The 16,928-nt window shown below is 35.3% G+C and overlaps 1 protein-coding gene across 1 annotated transcript; it reads right to left on the bottom strand.

Annotated features, from left to right (window-relative positions):
* Window positions 1–12,827: 12,827 nt before the first annotated feature.
* LOC139886079 (TPR repeat-containing thioredoxin TTL1-like) lies at window positions 12,828–16,632 on the bottom strand. The gene is made up of 7 exons (XM_071869823.1): window positions 15,617–16,632; window positions 14,945–15,140; window positions 14,677–14,864; window positions 14,240–14,573; window positions 13,946–14,150; window positions 13,762–13,868; window positions 12,828–13,606 (listed from the first exon to the last, which is right to left on the bottom strand). The coding sequence occupies exons 1-7, from the start codon at window positions 16,486–16,488 to the stop codon at window positions 13,454–13,456; spliced, it is 2,055 nt and encodes a 684-aa protein (XP_071725924.1). The 5' UTR covers window positions 16,489–16,632; the 3' UTR covers window positions 12,828–13,453.
* Between the last annotated feature and the right edge of the window lie 296 nt (window positions 16,633–16,928).

The following is a 16,928-nucleotide window of genomic DNA, read 5'->3' as shown; positions in this document are numbered from 1 at the left end:
TTTTCGCTAGCTTTCCAAGGACATGCATATCTTATACCTTATCTCAACCGCAAGTGTAACTAATTCAACATTCAACCTAACCTGTCTAAGGGCAATATCAAAAGTACAAGCATGCATAATCCTAAATACTCGAGCACTAGTCAGGGATACACTATTAGTATGTAAAAGTTAAATTATGAGTACTCACGTATCAATATTGAGATTCAATATTGCAGAAAAGGTACGTAGACGCAACGGAAATGATAAACACTATATTGACCTCACGAGCATACCCATGAACCATACTCAATCACCTCCATAGCTATAACCCATAATTTCCTTAATCCTATCCCACTCGAAAAACAATTTCGAAATCACTCGGACAGCACTCCGTCGTAATATTTTATGTATACTAATAATATCTTGAAATAATACGGAGTAAATATATATATGTAAATCGATTGAGAGAGTTTAGAGAAAAATATTTTCAAGTTTCTATGAAATAATGAAACCTATTGAATTCTATTTATAATAGATTTTTAAATTATTAAAGTGAATTATTAAAGTATGAATTATTAAAGTGAATTATTAAAGTATGAATTATTAAAGTGAATTATTAAAGTATGAATTATTAAAGTAAATTATTAAAGTATGAATTATTAAAGTGAATTATTAAAGTATGAATTATTAAAGTGAATTATTAAAGTTAAAGTAAAGTAAAAATAAAGTAAAGGTAAAGTTTAAGTATAGTAAAAGTATAAAACTATGTACGTATAATACGCGTATAAATATATATAATATTAATTTAAATCGTTATATATATAAAATAAAATATAAATATCGTTATCTTTATCATACTAGTTAAGTAATGAGTTGTCAAAAGTGGTTCTAGATATTTATAAAAGTTATATACATTTTAATAATAAAGTTCTTTTTAAACTGAAAACGTTTTTGTACGTTTGAAACTAAATAGATCAATCGAGTCTTTATGAGATTCAATCTTCCACTATCCTTTGTCTAGTTCTCAATGATTGACAATTTGTTCTTATTTATAAATCACTTTACCATTTTCCGAATATTGTTAAAATGAAAAGATTTCTCAAATCAACGTGGGCCTTTCAACAGAGACTTGTAATCATAATTCAATATATCTGATAATTCAATCATTTGATCTTATCTTCTAATTCCATTGATAAACATTTTGAAACAGATACAATCATATAAAGTATTTAATCTAATATTTTTGTTTACGTTTCAAGTTATAATATATATACACATATACATATATAATCATATTCGTTTAATGGTTCGTGAATCGTTGGAACTTGGTCGAGGTTGAATGAATGTATGAACATAGTTTAAAATTCTTGAAATTTAACTTAACAAATATTGCTTATCGTGTCGGAAACATATAAAGATTAAAGTTTAAATTTGGTTGGAAATTTCCGGGTTGTCACATTATCAACATCTTCACCATCCAGCCAATCACCAAGAGACGTAGAAATTTCTGAAGGCGGATAACTAACCTCGCACCCACAACCTTAATAATATTGACATAAACGGGTGACGAAACGGAATCATCTCAACATCCCACCTTGCGTATAGCCTTAGCCTTCTTTTTGTGTGCTTTGAGAAAAATTGTCGACCCACCAAGCTCACCATCAAAAGGCCTCAACTCCGTAAGATCTCGAAAATTGAGCCTAAACTCGTCACAACACAAGCAATCCATACCAGATTTTGAACTCGAAGCAATAAAAGGATCACCGAACTTTAGTGAATCAAATTAACTAAATCAATCACATCTAGGGATGACAATGGCCACCCGATTCAATGGATATTCACCCGATCCACCAGCCTCGTAATGGATATGGATGAACCTAAATGGATATAGATACGGATATGGATGAACCTAAATAGATATGGATATGGACTTGGACATAGATGAAAAGTTTCATCCATGGATATATCAATTAACACTCGAAATACATATACAAATACATAAATATAGATATATGTTTACATATTTAATATTACAAGTGCATTTACAGTTAGATTTACAATTTGCTTTCAATCTTATAATGTAATAACTATGATATATTACAGTAAAACACGTGTATCCAACAAAATAAACATACAAATTACATATTTAATTTCTCATAATCTATGTTTTATAATAATTCAACAAACTGTGTTTTATCTTCATCAAAGATTACACATTATTGTGGATAAATTTAAATATGTCATGTTACAATACATATTCTCGTTTCCATCGCATATTATAAAATATTATATCATTTTTTAGTATCCAATGGATATTCATTAATCCGCTTGATCCAATGGATATGGATATAAATAAATGAACATAATTTAAATGAATATGTATATCGATATGGATGAACAAAAACTAAATGAAAATGGATATGGATACCGCATCACCCGATCCATATCCGATCCATTTCCATGCCTAAGCATACTCATTGGATCGGGTGACCATTACCATCCCTACGCCCAATGGATCAACTTCACACAGAGAAGACCCAACAGGTTGAAGTCCTCCCAAATCGGCCAAGCCATTTGCTTAGACATTTACCACGATCTCCGTTGTCGAAGCATCCAAAGCAGCTTGAATAGAATTGATATGATGAGCATAAAACTCTGAAGCAGACGCAACTTTCTTTGAAGCAACATCAACATCCTAGGCAACATCAACAGTGCATTCATGTTGGATCAAAATTCAGGTTAATAATACTAGGAGACATTGAACTTGACATGTTATTATCGTCGTAATGTATAATCTTACTTAAACGTGTTTGTATGGTTTACGTTAATCGTTTTTGATTGGTCAAGTGTTCAAATATTTTGAGATACATATCCATTTGGCATTTATTACATGATTGTTGCGACTTATAGCAACATAACCTAATTACTGATGTAACAAATGATAAATGAAATCTCATTACATAATGTCATGATCATGATACCGTGCGTGCACATCTTTTGCAAGAACGACCAAAAGAAACTTTCACCAAACACCAATTATATCAAAGACAAGGAACTTGAAATAACAGTAAGAGCATCGACCGACCTGAAGCAGGTCTCGTACTTTGAGAATGAGACGCAATGGCCATTTCAAAGGGGTCTTATACAATTTAATCAGTACCTTGTAAAAATAATTTATAGAATAACCGTTTACTTTCATCAATTCATTAATTTTCAAAAATATGATTGCCTATTTTCAAATTTAATGGTGTCCTATGTAATTTAAGAGTGTCGCGTAAAAATAAATACACCAATGGGGTCGTAGGACCCCACCCATTACAAGTTGCATTTGTTCCATATGAGCCAGATGAGACGTGACAATAAACCGTTTATATTAAAGAGTTACGTAATTAAATGAATTCTGATAAGATGTTAATCACAAGGTTGTAGAGTTATTGTAGTACCTAATCGAGTCGAGTTAAGCTCAAAAGTGTTATAGACAATCACATTCTTATTATCAAATCCGTTGACACTAATTTTGATTAGTAAGTGGACCTTGGAACTAGACGCTTCATTTAACTAGAGTAGTTTTTCAAGCTTTAGGAATTTTACAAAGGTTGTTAGAATAAAATTATATTTATTTTATTCTATTTATGTAAATTTAAAACACTTACATAAATAATACGATTAGCTAAGTTAATTATTTTAGTTATACGAAATGTTAAACATAATATAAATGAATCAAATTTGAAAAATTATTAAATAAATACTCAATAATTTGGTTAAAATAAAATAGGAGAAATTATAATAAAGTTTTGAATTTATTTTCATCGATAGTCTTTTATCGTTACAACTGATGAACGTTACACCGATGTTCATCGTAACATTTGTAAACCACATATAATATTCAAATAAAAAACTTTAGGGGCACGACTAGTAACTTAAAGGCCAGTCAAAAAGAAAAGATGCTCTCTACGCTCCTCTCTCTTGTTTCATCACCGGTGAACTTCTCCGGTAACGGCTCTCTGATTTTCTAATCTATTTTCACATCTATTTTCTGTTTTCTTTTTCATTCATTGTTTCCATTCAATATACGCACCATGTTTCACCTTCACACATCTCCATTTACACCTAAATCTAATAACCATCGATTGAATACCTCTGGCATCTCTGATAATCACATCCATTATCGACCCATCAATGAAGGAATCTGGGTTAAAGTGGATCGAAATAACCGGAAAACATCATCCAATTCGCCCAACATACCTGCAACGCCTAATGCTAACCCTAACCCTAATATCACCAAACTCAACTCTTCATCCAACCTCATCTATAACCACTTTAAACAAAAAGAAGCCTCAATCAATCTCATCAAACAATTCGGTAAACCCAATAACATCACACCTTCAACTCTAAAGCCGATTGATAAATCCCGAATTACATCTTACATGTTCCATAATTTTCCTGAAAACTGGACAGCAGCTGATTTCTGGGCAATATTCAAACGATATGGTTGCATTCATGAAGTTTACATCCCTAATAAAACTCTCAAAAATGGAAAAAGATTTGGTTTCGTACGTTTTGTTGACGTTCCAGATTATCACAAAGACTCACTGGCTAGGAGACTTAGTCTCGTGGTTGCAGGTGATTATCTTCTTAAAGTCTACAAAGCTTGGGATAAATCTAATACGGACGAAAGCAAAAAACCTAAACCCCATCAACCACATAAACCTGCAAACACAAACCCTCCCAAACCCAACTTCTCCAATACTGTTGATGACCGAAGTTATATGGAGGCAACCTCAAACAAACACCCCCCTTCTACAAAAATCCCAACGATCAAGGTGCATTCTAACGAGTCTCTAATTGATCGTCTTGGTCACGCAGTCATAGGTAAGGTTAAGGATTTAGAATATCTTGAATACTTTCATGAGATCTGTCAATGCGAAAATCTTGATGGTTTCACTATCAAATATCTTGGCGGCCATGATATTATGCTTGTGTATGATGATAAACGTCCGGCCCTCGAAATGCTTAATAATCCAAGCCACCCACTCTGGAATTGGCTCGATGACATTAACCCTTGGGATCCGGTAGAATACTCCAACTCCGGTCGTCTTGCCTACATTAACATATACGGTGTTCCCATCACTTGTTGGTTAGAGTCCACTTTTCGTGACATCGCTTGTAATTGGGGTCAGGTTGTAGAAACCATTAATTGCTCTATCACCAACGAAAACAACCAAGATCTCTCACATGGTTCGGTCATCATTAAGACCAACGATTTCAAATCCATCGACGCACAAGCCATTATCAGTCATGATGAATCTAAGCAAGTCTCGGTTTATGTTATGGAAGTGCAAAATTTTTCAATGTTTAATTATCAAGATGATTCTTCCTTTGATTCCAATTCTGATGATGATTCAGATAATGACGATCCGGGTTCGGATGAAGAATCCAACATGGATGGTGATGACGCCTTTGAAGGTAACCTACCTAATGATACTATGCAAAAAAATCACGACAATAATAATTCCGGCAACATCTCTGATCATAATTCCGTTTACAATGCACCGGAAAACGCTTCATCTTCTCACACCTCAAAACGCATGGAAACTAATAATTTTCATATTAACTCCACCACTTCTCCCCATACACTTTCTAACGGTCCAGCACCCTCAAAAGTCGATATCAATAATGGAATTAATGTTAAGAATTCTGTCCCAGACTCTTCCATTCCCGAATCTACACCCATTCCCAATGCACACATGTCTACATCTCCCAATATACCCACACCCTCTACTGTCCAGCCCACCTTTCCTGATCCAAATCCAGTCCAAAGCCCACCAAGCCCAACTAATGGTACCTATCCCACTTCAGCTACCCCACATGAGCCCATTATATCTCCCTCACAGCCCAACACCACCCTTAACCATAATTTAAGCTCACCCACACATACTCCGATATTCGACAACGACCAAACCTCACCTATTCCAAAGCAACCCGACACTTCTGCTCCAATTTTTGTTCCAAACTCCCCTCCGTCACCTAAACAACCTCACCCCATCTCTCCGGTGAACCTCATGCCCGATCCACCTCCTTCGGATCCATTCAACCTTGATGACCTACTCTCCATTGGCAAGGCTAAAACCAAAACGAAACAAAAAAACATTCCCCGCACAAAACCCAAGTTGATCCCACATAATAAAGATCAAACCTTTAAAAGAAGCATCAAAGATGACATACTCAAGGCTAATTCCTCAAACCTCAACCCATCTGATGCTCCTCACTCTCAGCTTAAAAACCGTCCTAGATCGAACATGCTATACATCAAACATCTTGCTCGAAGTGGTCAAAAATTAAGATTTTCACAATTATCAAAACGAAGCAAGACTCCATCTATCAACGGGGATGCCTCTTCAAGTCATAACCCCGGACCTGGGAGCGTTTCTGGACGTATCTACAACAAAGCCACAACAAGCTTCTCGAATGATAAAAGCATGGACACAAATGAATTCGGACAAAACATCGGTATCCGCTGGAACAAACGGTAATCTCTTTCCTTTTACTCGTTTCTTCTTTTTGTTTAAATGTGTACGATATCTCTTAATATTCGGGGAATTGGGCAATTGGGTAAAATTAGCTGGCTTAAGCGTATTTGTAATAAAGAGAAACCTACAATTCTAGGGTTACAAGAAACCAAAAGTGAACAAACTCAAGATATTATCATCGAATCATTCTGGGGCAACTCCGACTTTAAATTCGTCCAAAAGGATTCGGTTGGGGCCTCGGGGGTATCATCACAATTTGGGACTGTAACATATTCTCCTTCGATCACGCTATTGAAGGAGAATTCTTCTTAGCAATCTGCGGTTCATGGGCTGGCTGTGACTCGAAGATTGCTTTTATTAATGTCTATGGTCCACATTCCTCATCCAAAAAACAAAGACTCTGGTCCAAATTATCATCCCTTGTAAACACCCTTACGATCCCCTTCATCATCTTCGGTGATTTTAATGAAGTTAGAAACGCATCTGAACGCATGAATTGTGAATTTAATCCACAATGGGCTAATAATTTTAATAACTTCATTAATAACTCCGGTCTAATTGATTTACCACTTGGAGGCAAAAAATTCACTAGAATCTACATAAAAAGAATGAAGTTTAGTAAACTTGATAGATTCCTTGTCTCCGATGAAATCCTAAAAATTTGACCTAACGTTTCGTCCAAAACTCTAGACCGGGACCTCTCCGACCACTGCCCCATAATCCTTAGGAACTCATACACCAACTCCGGACCTATACCTATTCGTGTTTTTAACACATGGCTCGATCTCAAAAATGCCGATTCCGTCATTACCCAGTCTTGGTCAACTCCAATGACAGGAAATCGTCCCGACTGTATTTTCCGTAATAAACTCAAAAACGTTAAAATGGAACTTAAAAAACACAGCGCACAACTTGATAATCTCGACTCCCAAATTCTCGATCACTTAAACGCCATTAACGAATGGGAAGCATTAGCCCAAACTAGACCTTTGTCCGAAATTGAGAAAAATAAATGGTTAGACAACAAATTTTTACACATCGAAAAAGAAAAAAAGAAATCTAACATGCTAAAACAAAAATCAAGAATTAAATGGGCTCTCGAAGGCGATGAAAATTCGAAATACTTCCATAATTATATTAAAAACGCTTAAGTAAAAACAACATACACGGGATCTCTATTAATGGAATTTGGAACGAAGACCCTAACACCATAAAACACGAAACATATCTTTACTTCAAAAACCTCTTCAAATCTCGCAACCCTAACAATCACTGTCCTTTCGATAATGAATCACATCTTGAGTATATCTCCCCCCATGATAACCTCATACTTGAAGCCGAATTCCACGAAAAGGAAATCTGGGATGCACTAAATGGCTGCGAAAGCTCAAAAGCACCCGGTCCCGATGGTTTTAACATGAAATTCTTCAAAAAATATTGGGCCCTCATAAAACACGACCTCATCAACGCACTTAAATGGTTTTGGTCCAATTCGGAAATCTCCAAAGGATGTAACGCATCTTTCTTCACCCTTATACCAAAAAACACCAACCCTATTGGATTGAACGAATACCGCCCTATTTGTCTAATTGGAAGTTATTACAAAATCCTAACCAAAATCCTTGCTAATCGTCTCGCAAAAGTCATCCACAAGGTCATTGGGGTTGAGCAGACTGCCTTCCTCAAAGGTCGGAACATCTTAGACAGCGTGCTAATTGCTAACGAAATAATCGACGAACTTAAACGTAAAAAATGTAAAGGCCTAATCTTCAAAGTTGACTTTGAAAAAGCTTTCGACTGTATCGAGTGGGACTTCCTATTCAACACCATGCACTGCATGGGATTTGGACCTAAATGGATCAGTTTCATCCGTGCTTGTATTTCCTCATCATCTATTTCCATCCTTGTCAATGGCTCTCCCACCGACGAATTCTCTCCCGAAAGAGGTATACGTCAAGGTGACCCTATCTCGCCTTTTCTCTTCATCATCGTCGCCGAAGGTCTCAACATTCTCACCAAACGGGCATTAACTAATGGACACCTTCAAGGAATCAATGTTGGTAACGACAACATCACTGTTACCCACCTTCAGTACGCCGACGACACTATTTTCTTCGGAGAATGGAGTAAAAGAAATGCCAAAAATATTTCCAAGCTCCTCAAATGCTTCGAGAGAATCTCTGGACTCAAAGTCAACTTCTGAAAAAGTAAACTTTATGGTATCGGAACTACTCCTCACTAATCTGAAGATATGGCGAATTATATTGGGTGTTCTTCCGGTACCACTCCCTTCACATATCTTGGCCTCTCCATCGGTGTTCCCACTTCACATCCTTCCTCTTGGCAACCAATCGTGGAAAAGTTTGATAAAAGACTATCCGATTGGGCGGCAAAATCCGTCTCTTTTGGCGGCCGACTTACCCTCATTAAATCAATCCTAAGCAGCATACCACTTTACTACTTCTCTCTCTTCCACGCACCGTCCTCCATCCTTACCCTCCTTGAAGCTAAAAGACGAAATTTTTTTTGGGGTGGTTCATCAACAGAAAATAAAATCAACTGGATAAAATGGGATCTAATACTTCTTCCTTATGAAAATGGTGGTTTAAATGTTGGCTCTCTTTTCAGCAAAAATATCTCACTACTATGTAAATGGTGGTGGCGATTTAAAAATGAAAAAAATGCTTTATGGGTCAAAGTTATTACTAGTATTTATGGGAAGGGCGGGGGGTTGGGATCTAACGTTTCTTGCAGGAACATTTCAGGTCGCACAGTTTGGAAAGAAATCATCAAAGCAGGAAACATCGCAGATAGCACGGGCTCCTCATTCTCCTCTGCCATCACAAAATGTCTCGGAAGCGGTGATACCATTGAATTCTGGAATGACATTTGGTTTGGTTCGGAATGTTTTAGCACTCTTTTTCCAAGATTATACAGGCTTGAGACCAAAAAAGAAGCATCAATCGCTGAAAGAATCACACACATCAACGGTTCCTCATCGGGTAATTGGTGTTGGACAAGGCCTCCAACTGGACGAGTCCTCAACGAACTTACAGAACTAAATAACATAGTATCTTCCATTGCACTTTCAGATAAACCCGACTCTTGGAAATACACTCTCGACCCTTCCGGAACATATACTACCAAATCATTGGCACACTTGATAAACACTCTAAAGTTTGGTGGTAACGCTCTTAGCACATCGATTCCTCGAAACAAACTCTTGCCCCAAAAGGTCTACATTTTCATATGGAGAGCCTTCCAAAATAAGATACCGGTTAGATTCGAATTAGACAAACGGGGTATTGATCTCGACTCCATTCTATGCCCCCTATGCGATGTTGACATAGAAATCACCGAACACATTCTCGGACTTTGCCCTAATTCGGCCTCATATGGAAACTCGTACTTGATTGGTGGGCTCAAGATAACACGCTAATCTCCAATCTCAACGATGTTATTATCAATAACCAAGCCTTCGCTAGCAACAACTTCGGATCCACGATATGGCAAGCAACCAAATGGATTACATGCTACATAATGTGGAAACATAGAAACTTAAAAGTATTCTCTAAAAAAGTCTGGTCTCCCGCGTCGATTCTCTCCGAGATACAAACACAAAGTTACAGTTGGATATCCAAAAGATCGCGAACAAAGAAAACAATCGAGTGGCATCAATGGCTCATTAATCCTTCCTTCTTCGTCGCGGAACCTCCACAACGGGTCGGGATCGGCTAATGCACTCTTCCTTGCACCTATGTAGCGCACGAAGTCTATTTCTACTATCGAGGGTTTGATTAATCGGGTTAGCTTGTGTTTAACTTTGTAGGCGCTCGATCGTCACTGTTTTCCTATCTTTCCCGGCTTGAATTTTTTCAAGTTCTTATTCCCTCTTTAGTGTTAATGGTCTTCGTCGGCTACTCTTGTTTACTATAAAATCCTACAAGTTTTGTTTCTCCATTTCATAATTGTATAGATATGTATAGGGCCTTGTACTTTAATATTCCGTTAATAATAATTTGCTTGCTTTTCAAAAAAAAAAATAATTATTATTATTATTATTATTATTATTATTATTATTATTATTATTATTATTATTATTATTATTATCAACAATTGGACCTCAAGTAAAAAAAAAAAAAAAAAAAAAATCATATGCTATTTATGTTATTATTAAGTTTGATATATTCACCATAATTGTACGTTACTTATATAAATACTCCGTAAAAGTACAAATAGTTAATACATATGGAGTAGTTATGTTTTATTTTGTCACATTTTATGTTGCAAATTTCGTTATTATATTATATTATTATATTATATTATATTATTATTATTATTATTATATTATATTATACCTACATACTAAAATGCGTGGCGGATTTCGTCGTTCCAGTTATTTCGAATTGTCGTTTTGAATTTGCGTTCACACTACAAACGGCCCTCAAATTCGGCTCAATTTACACAACGGTCCCTCAACTTTACACTTTTTCAGGGGTATAAAACGTAAATATATAATTTTATTAGAATAAAAGAAACTAAGTCCACCCGAATTTTTAACGGGCTCTATCTTCTCGCTCGGTGCGAGTTAAAATTTTTCCGAATTCACCGTTCAACTCGAAAAAATCTAACGAACACAACCGGACTAACTACGCGCGCAACAGACATCGTTAAAAAAACACTAAATATTTCGGGTTATATTTCATACATATACATACACGTACAACAAATAACTCAATCTAATAGATATATTAGGTACCAAACAACATATATTCAAATTCGACCGCGCATTGAATACAACTGCAGCAACGCGCTGTCGAATTTTTTTCTAGTTATATTTATAAAGTGCAGAATCGGTATTACAAACATAATCTTAAAACTATATTACCTGAATATGAAATTTAAATAAAGTTTACTACAGTATTTACCTTTACATGATTGTTGCCCTTAAACTCTTCATGTAACTTGAATGTCAAACTTGTGTTTGAAAAATAGTGCCTTGATTCTTGAGTGATTTAATTACATTTAATGAATCAATTCAATCTCAGCAATCATAAACTATATTAATTCAAGTTTGAATAGATGTGCGGTTAATTACAAACTATAATTATATACTCCGTATTAGTAAGTAATAATTTAATAGTAATATATAAATAAGAATCCTGGAAATGTATATATAAAAACGTCAAAATGGGGACCAACACACATCAAGAATCAAGAATCTTATAATAAAAGGGCTATATTTAATGGATGATGTAATTGAAGCCATGGTTTTGTTTAAGTGGTTTTGCCCATTCATTGCATTCACATGTCTTTTACATCCTTATTCTTTAGTGCCCTTCACATGTCTTGTTTTTTCAAGATAAAAACCTGGTCACCATACCCTTTTCCTTGACTTTTTTAACCCACACCCCCAAATTCCCCTAAATCTTTTTAGTTAATATTATTTTTACCCTTTGACCAATGCCAATAATATACAAGTACATAAATTATTAATTAATTATTATTAACCTTAACCCTTATATAATAAAACACATGACCAAATGCATAGTTTTAGTTATTTTCAGTTGTAGTCTACGTTCACACTACAACAAGTCCCTTAATTTCTGCTCAATTTACACAACAAGTCCCTTATATAATAAAACACATGGCCAAATGTATAGTTTTAGTTATTTTCAGTTGTAGTTTTGCGTCTGCGTTCACACTACAACAAGTCCCTCAACTTCGGCTCAATTTACACAACCCCCTCAAATTTATATTTTTTCAGGGGTAGAAAGTATAAACATATAATTTTATTAAAATAAAAGAAACTAATTCCCCGAAATTTATAACAGGCCTTATCTTCTCGCTCGGTACGAGTTAAATTTTTCCGAGACTACCGTTCAACTCGAAAAAGTCTCACAAACCCAACGGGACTAACTATACGCGAAAAAGGCATTTTTTAAAAAACGCTTAACACAACGACAACCCGTATCTTTCTGTTCGCCAAGTTAAATTTTTCCGACAACACACTTTCACTCGAAATTTTTTTTTGAACAAAACGAAACTAACTACGTTCGAAACGGGCACTTTTTAAAAACGCTTAAGACAACGACATCTAAAACGGAACTTAAGACATGGGCCGTTTTCCTCTCTGTAAATACACAACGCTACGTTGAATATGAATACACAAGCCGAAAGCCCCCGCCGTATCGCGTGGGCCGGATCCGGACTAGTTACTAGCATTTTACCCTTGTACCATCTAAGCGTCATACAAAAAAAAAAAAAAAAAAAAAAAAAAAAAAAAAAAAAAAAACATTACATTACATTACATTAACATTAATAATGAAATGGAATGAAAGAAATCATATAACAAAAAAAGATCAAGTTTTTATTAATGAAATGTTTTAACTAAAAGATAAAACCCCCCAAGTATAACTAATCAAGTACACATCTAAGGCCTATCCAACCAAATTCCTTCCTCCAAACTTTTTTTTTTTTTTTTACTTTCTGTATATATATCTTCATCTTCACATATATATACATACAAGCCATGGGAGATCCCACTTGTAATTACATTGGTACATAACTATATCTCAAATGGAAGAAGATAGGCTAATGATAGGCTTATGATAAGGGGGTAAAATGGAAATATATTTTTGTTAAAAAGCTAACATTTTATATGAGAAAAGAATGATGGGTATTGAAAATGACTAAAAAAGGATCCACAACAGCACTGGATGTAATGAGGTAGGGGTGGTGAGTAAATGGAATTTTTCGAAGTTTTAACAACTGTAAAGGTTAAGGTAAATTTACTAAACTAACCCTCTACGGTACGCACGGCCTTTACGTTTTGGTTCTTCAAGATGATTTAGAAATCACAACTCTGCAATCCATCAAAAGTTTAATCGAAGGGCGAAGAGAATACCATTGTCGTTGATTTAGATAACCTGTTTGTATCACGTTTAAAAGCTGTAATGGCGAACAGAAGATTCCAAAACTTCTTTACAGGGGCATACCATCTCCTTCATTCGATTACCCTTTTTGTAAATCTTGATTGTCGGTACTATTCTGACATTCTCGACGTTTGCAATTATAGGGCTTTCTTCAATATCAACCTTCACATAGAAAAATAAACAATCATTGAGCCAATGAATTTATATTCGATATAAGTTTATTGACAGCAAAAAAGCAAGAATAAAAGTTATATACATGTAAAATTAAATTCAGGAAGTGATGAAGAAATACAGTTGTACATTAAGCATAAGAATACCTTAAGAAAATTTATGGATGGATATCGAGTGCATAAGGTGTCAAGAAAAGGAGATATCTGCTTGCATTGAAGATCAGATGTCGTTTTATAAAGAACTACAGAGGCTCCTGCATTTTAAACTTCGAATTTTAGATAAAAGTTCGAAACTTTAACTAACAAATGTTACCAAGATTAAAAAACAAACCTGTAGAAGCCACGGCAGCTTTAAACTGCTCAAGATTATTAATCGATTCAACTTCGCCACCAAATTTCATATTATACACTTCTTCCCCTCTAGATTTCTTTAATGCAACTTGAGCATGAAATAAAGATTCTGCTATATCGTTATTATTTGGTAGCTCTCTTCTCAAAACCTCGTAATCTTTCACTGACTCGGCCCACCTCTCAAGCTACATTCAAAAAAACCACAATTTAATATTCAATATTTAAAAAAAAAAAAAAAAAAAAAAAAAAAAAACTAGTATGACCATACTTATACCTTGCTATAAGTGGCTGCTCTTCGAAGAAGTGCTTTTGTATACGTCGGATGAAAAAGAAGTGCTTGATTACAATCATCAAGAGATTTTTCAAAATGCATAAGCTTAAACCAACAAGCTGCTCGATTACAGTACAAAATTGGATTAGATGGATCTAGTCTAAGTCCTTCTCCATACGCTGAACAAGCTTCGGTGAACCTTTCTGACTTGAACAAATCATTACCACGTGTGCGTGATCTACACAACGATCTTATGTTTTGAAGCAAAACCGCCACCTCAACGTTTCGAGGATCAATATGCACTGATTTCTCAATACAAGTAACTGCATTCTCAAATCTTCAAATAAAAAAAAATAAAAAAAGCTTGTCAATTTAAATTGTTGCCCACTTGAAAAAGTGTTTAAAGTTTGAAATTTTAGTAAAAACACGCACAAACTCACCTTCCTAGCGACATGTCAATCTGAGCATGAACAAATAAAAGGTACGCCTCAGAAAGCATCCCGAAAAACTTCACTTGCGAACATGATATGCTACTAGATGACTCGAATTTGGGCACATTTGAAATGCACACATCTGCATCATCTAATTTACGGAGCTTCAATAATGCTTCGGCTTTGCAGGCAAATAGCTAAAAAGTTTATATTAACAAATTTAGTTTCAATATAACAACGCTAACGATACGATAAAACTCTTGATTATATTAATTACCTGAGGACATGAGTCTGCTCCAGACGAGATGGCGGCTTCACTTTCTCGTAACACACCTGCCCAATCGCGGACCCTTCTAGAATCGGTACATTTAGTTAAGTGTTTCTCCACTGAATGCAACTTTTGAACCTCTTTCGGGTCAGGTTGCTGACCTGGAATATAAAGGTGTCTCCTTGCATTTTCAACCTGTCCTAAACTGCCATTACTTACATGAATTAGTTTGGCTTACTCAAAAATGAATGATAAAAACAAAAGCTGATAAATTAAATTTTATCAATTGCTATCAGAGATCATGATCAAGAACATCAGCATTATACTACCCCCCAACTTGAAACAATAGAACAAATTCAATTTAATAAAAAGATTAAAGCAACATTATAAAGGCATACAAGATCAAGATCAATACTTTATCCAAGCAATCATTGACAGTAACATATAACCAAATGAAAACTGTGACTACTAATTTATAACTGTAAGTTAAGACTAATGAAACAAGCAAATCACAAGAATGGGCAACAATGATTGGCCCACAAGTAACAAAATTAAAAGTCAAACACATGAACTGCAGATCATAAAAGATGGGTATGGCAGCAAACTTCATCTTTTCCTAAATTTCTTGAAAAACTTATGATAAAAACTAAAAAAGATTATAAATTTATTCATTACACTCACCTAATTAGTAGAGATCCTAACCGATTGTGAGCTCTCACATATCCAGAATCCAATCTAATTGCTTCTTCACATTCTTTGACTGCTTCAGTCAACCTTTTCAAACATATCAATGCAGCTGCACGGTTACAATGATAGGCTGCATTCATAGGTGATAATGCTATTGCTTTATCATAAAAACTTAATGCTTCTAAGTAATGTCCTTTTTTATATTCTTCATTTCCTAATCTCTTCAAATCTTCTGGATCCATTGATAACCTTTTAGAACTTGAAGTACCCATTACATTGTTAGTTTCCCCTTTACCACTGGCGCCGGTGATGTTGCCGGAACTGGACCCACCACGCATTATGCTGCCGTGACCATAATTTCCGGTACCTAAACCTAAAACATCCGGTTTAGAAGTTTTGTTTGCCATCATACCGGTTTTTAATACCCTTCCGGACGGACATATATTTCCAGCCGGAAGTACATTCACCGGCGGAGAAGTAGCTGTGCTTCCACCGGAAAATATTTGTGGGTGACCCGAATCAGACCGGGTATGACCCGATTTAAGTGAGCGAGACCCACCGCCTGAAAATGTCGGTGGCGGTGAGCTTTCTACCGACAACTCGCCGGAATCTGATTTTTTAGTACCGGAACCAACTTGGATCCCATTTCCAGTCCGACCCGAAACCGACCCGGATGAGCTTGAGCTGCTACTGACAGCCGGTCCATTTCCAACACGTAATGGAGAAATGGGTGAACCCAAACCGGGACCAAGAGTCGAACCCGGACCCAAATCAAGTTCCCGGAAGTCTGGTTTATTGGTATTATCGCCGTCGATGGTGAGTTTATTAAACCCTAACTCCGGTACCGGTTTAGCGGAAAATGACATTTTTTCAAGAAATCTTGAAAAAATAATTTAATTTTTAATGGGAGATAAAATCAAAAAGTGATAAAGATTGAAACTTATGGGTACAACTAATTTAGGGATTTAAGTAATGGTGTGGTTGAAATTAACATACAACCACCGATGGATCATAACATCAAGGAACATACAACAAAAAAAAGAAAAAAAGAAAGAAAAAAGATGGGGATCTTGTGATTTAAAGGGAGAAGCAAAGAATGAATGTGAAGTGGTTCAAGATAGAGAGCAAAAAAGAAAAAAAGAGAGACAGAGAGAGAGAAGGGGTTTTACTGAGAACAAAGAGATGATGAATTTTTAATAATAAATAAAACAATAATAAATAATAAATAACTAAACATTACGTAATATTTAGATATAAATATAAATTCATTATACTCATATATATATATATATATATATATATATAT

The sequence above is a fragment of the Rutidosis leptorrhynchoides genome, chromosome 1, assembly GCF_046630445.1.
Source record: "Rutidosis leptorrhynchoides isolate AG116_Rl617_1_P2 chromosome 1, CSIRO_AGI_Rlap_v1, whole genome shotgun sequence".
Classification (NCBI taxonomy): Eukaryota; Viridiplantae; Streptophyta; class Magnoliopsida; order Asterales; family Asteraceae; genus Rutidosis; species Rutidosis leptorrhynchoides.
Note: the sequence above shows the minus strand (reverse complement) of the source record. Positions and strands in the feature narration are given on the sequence as shown.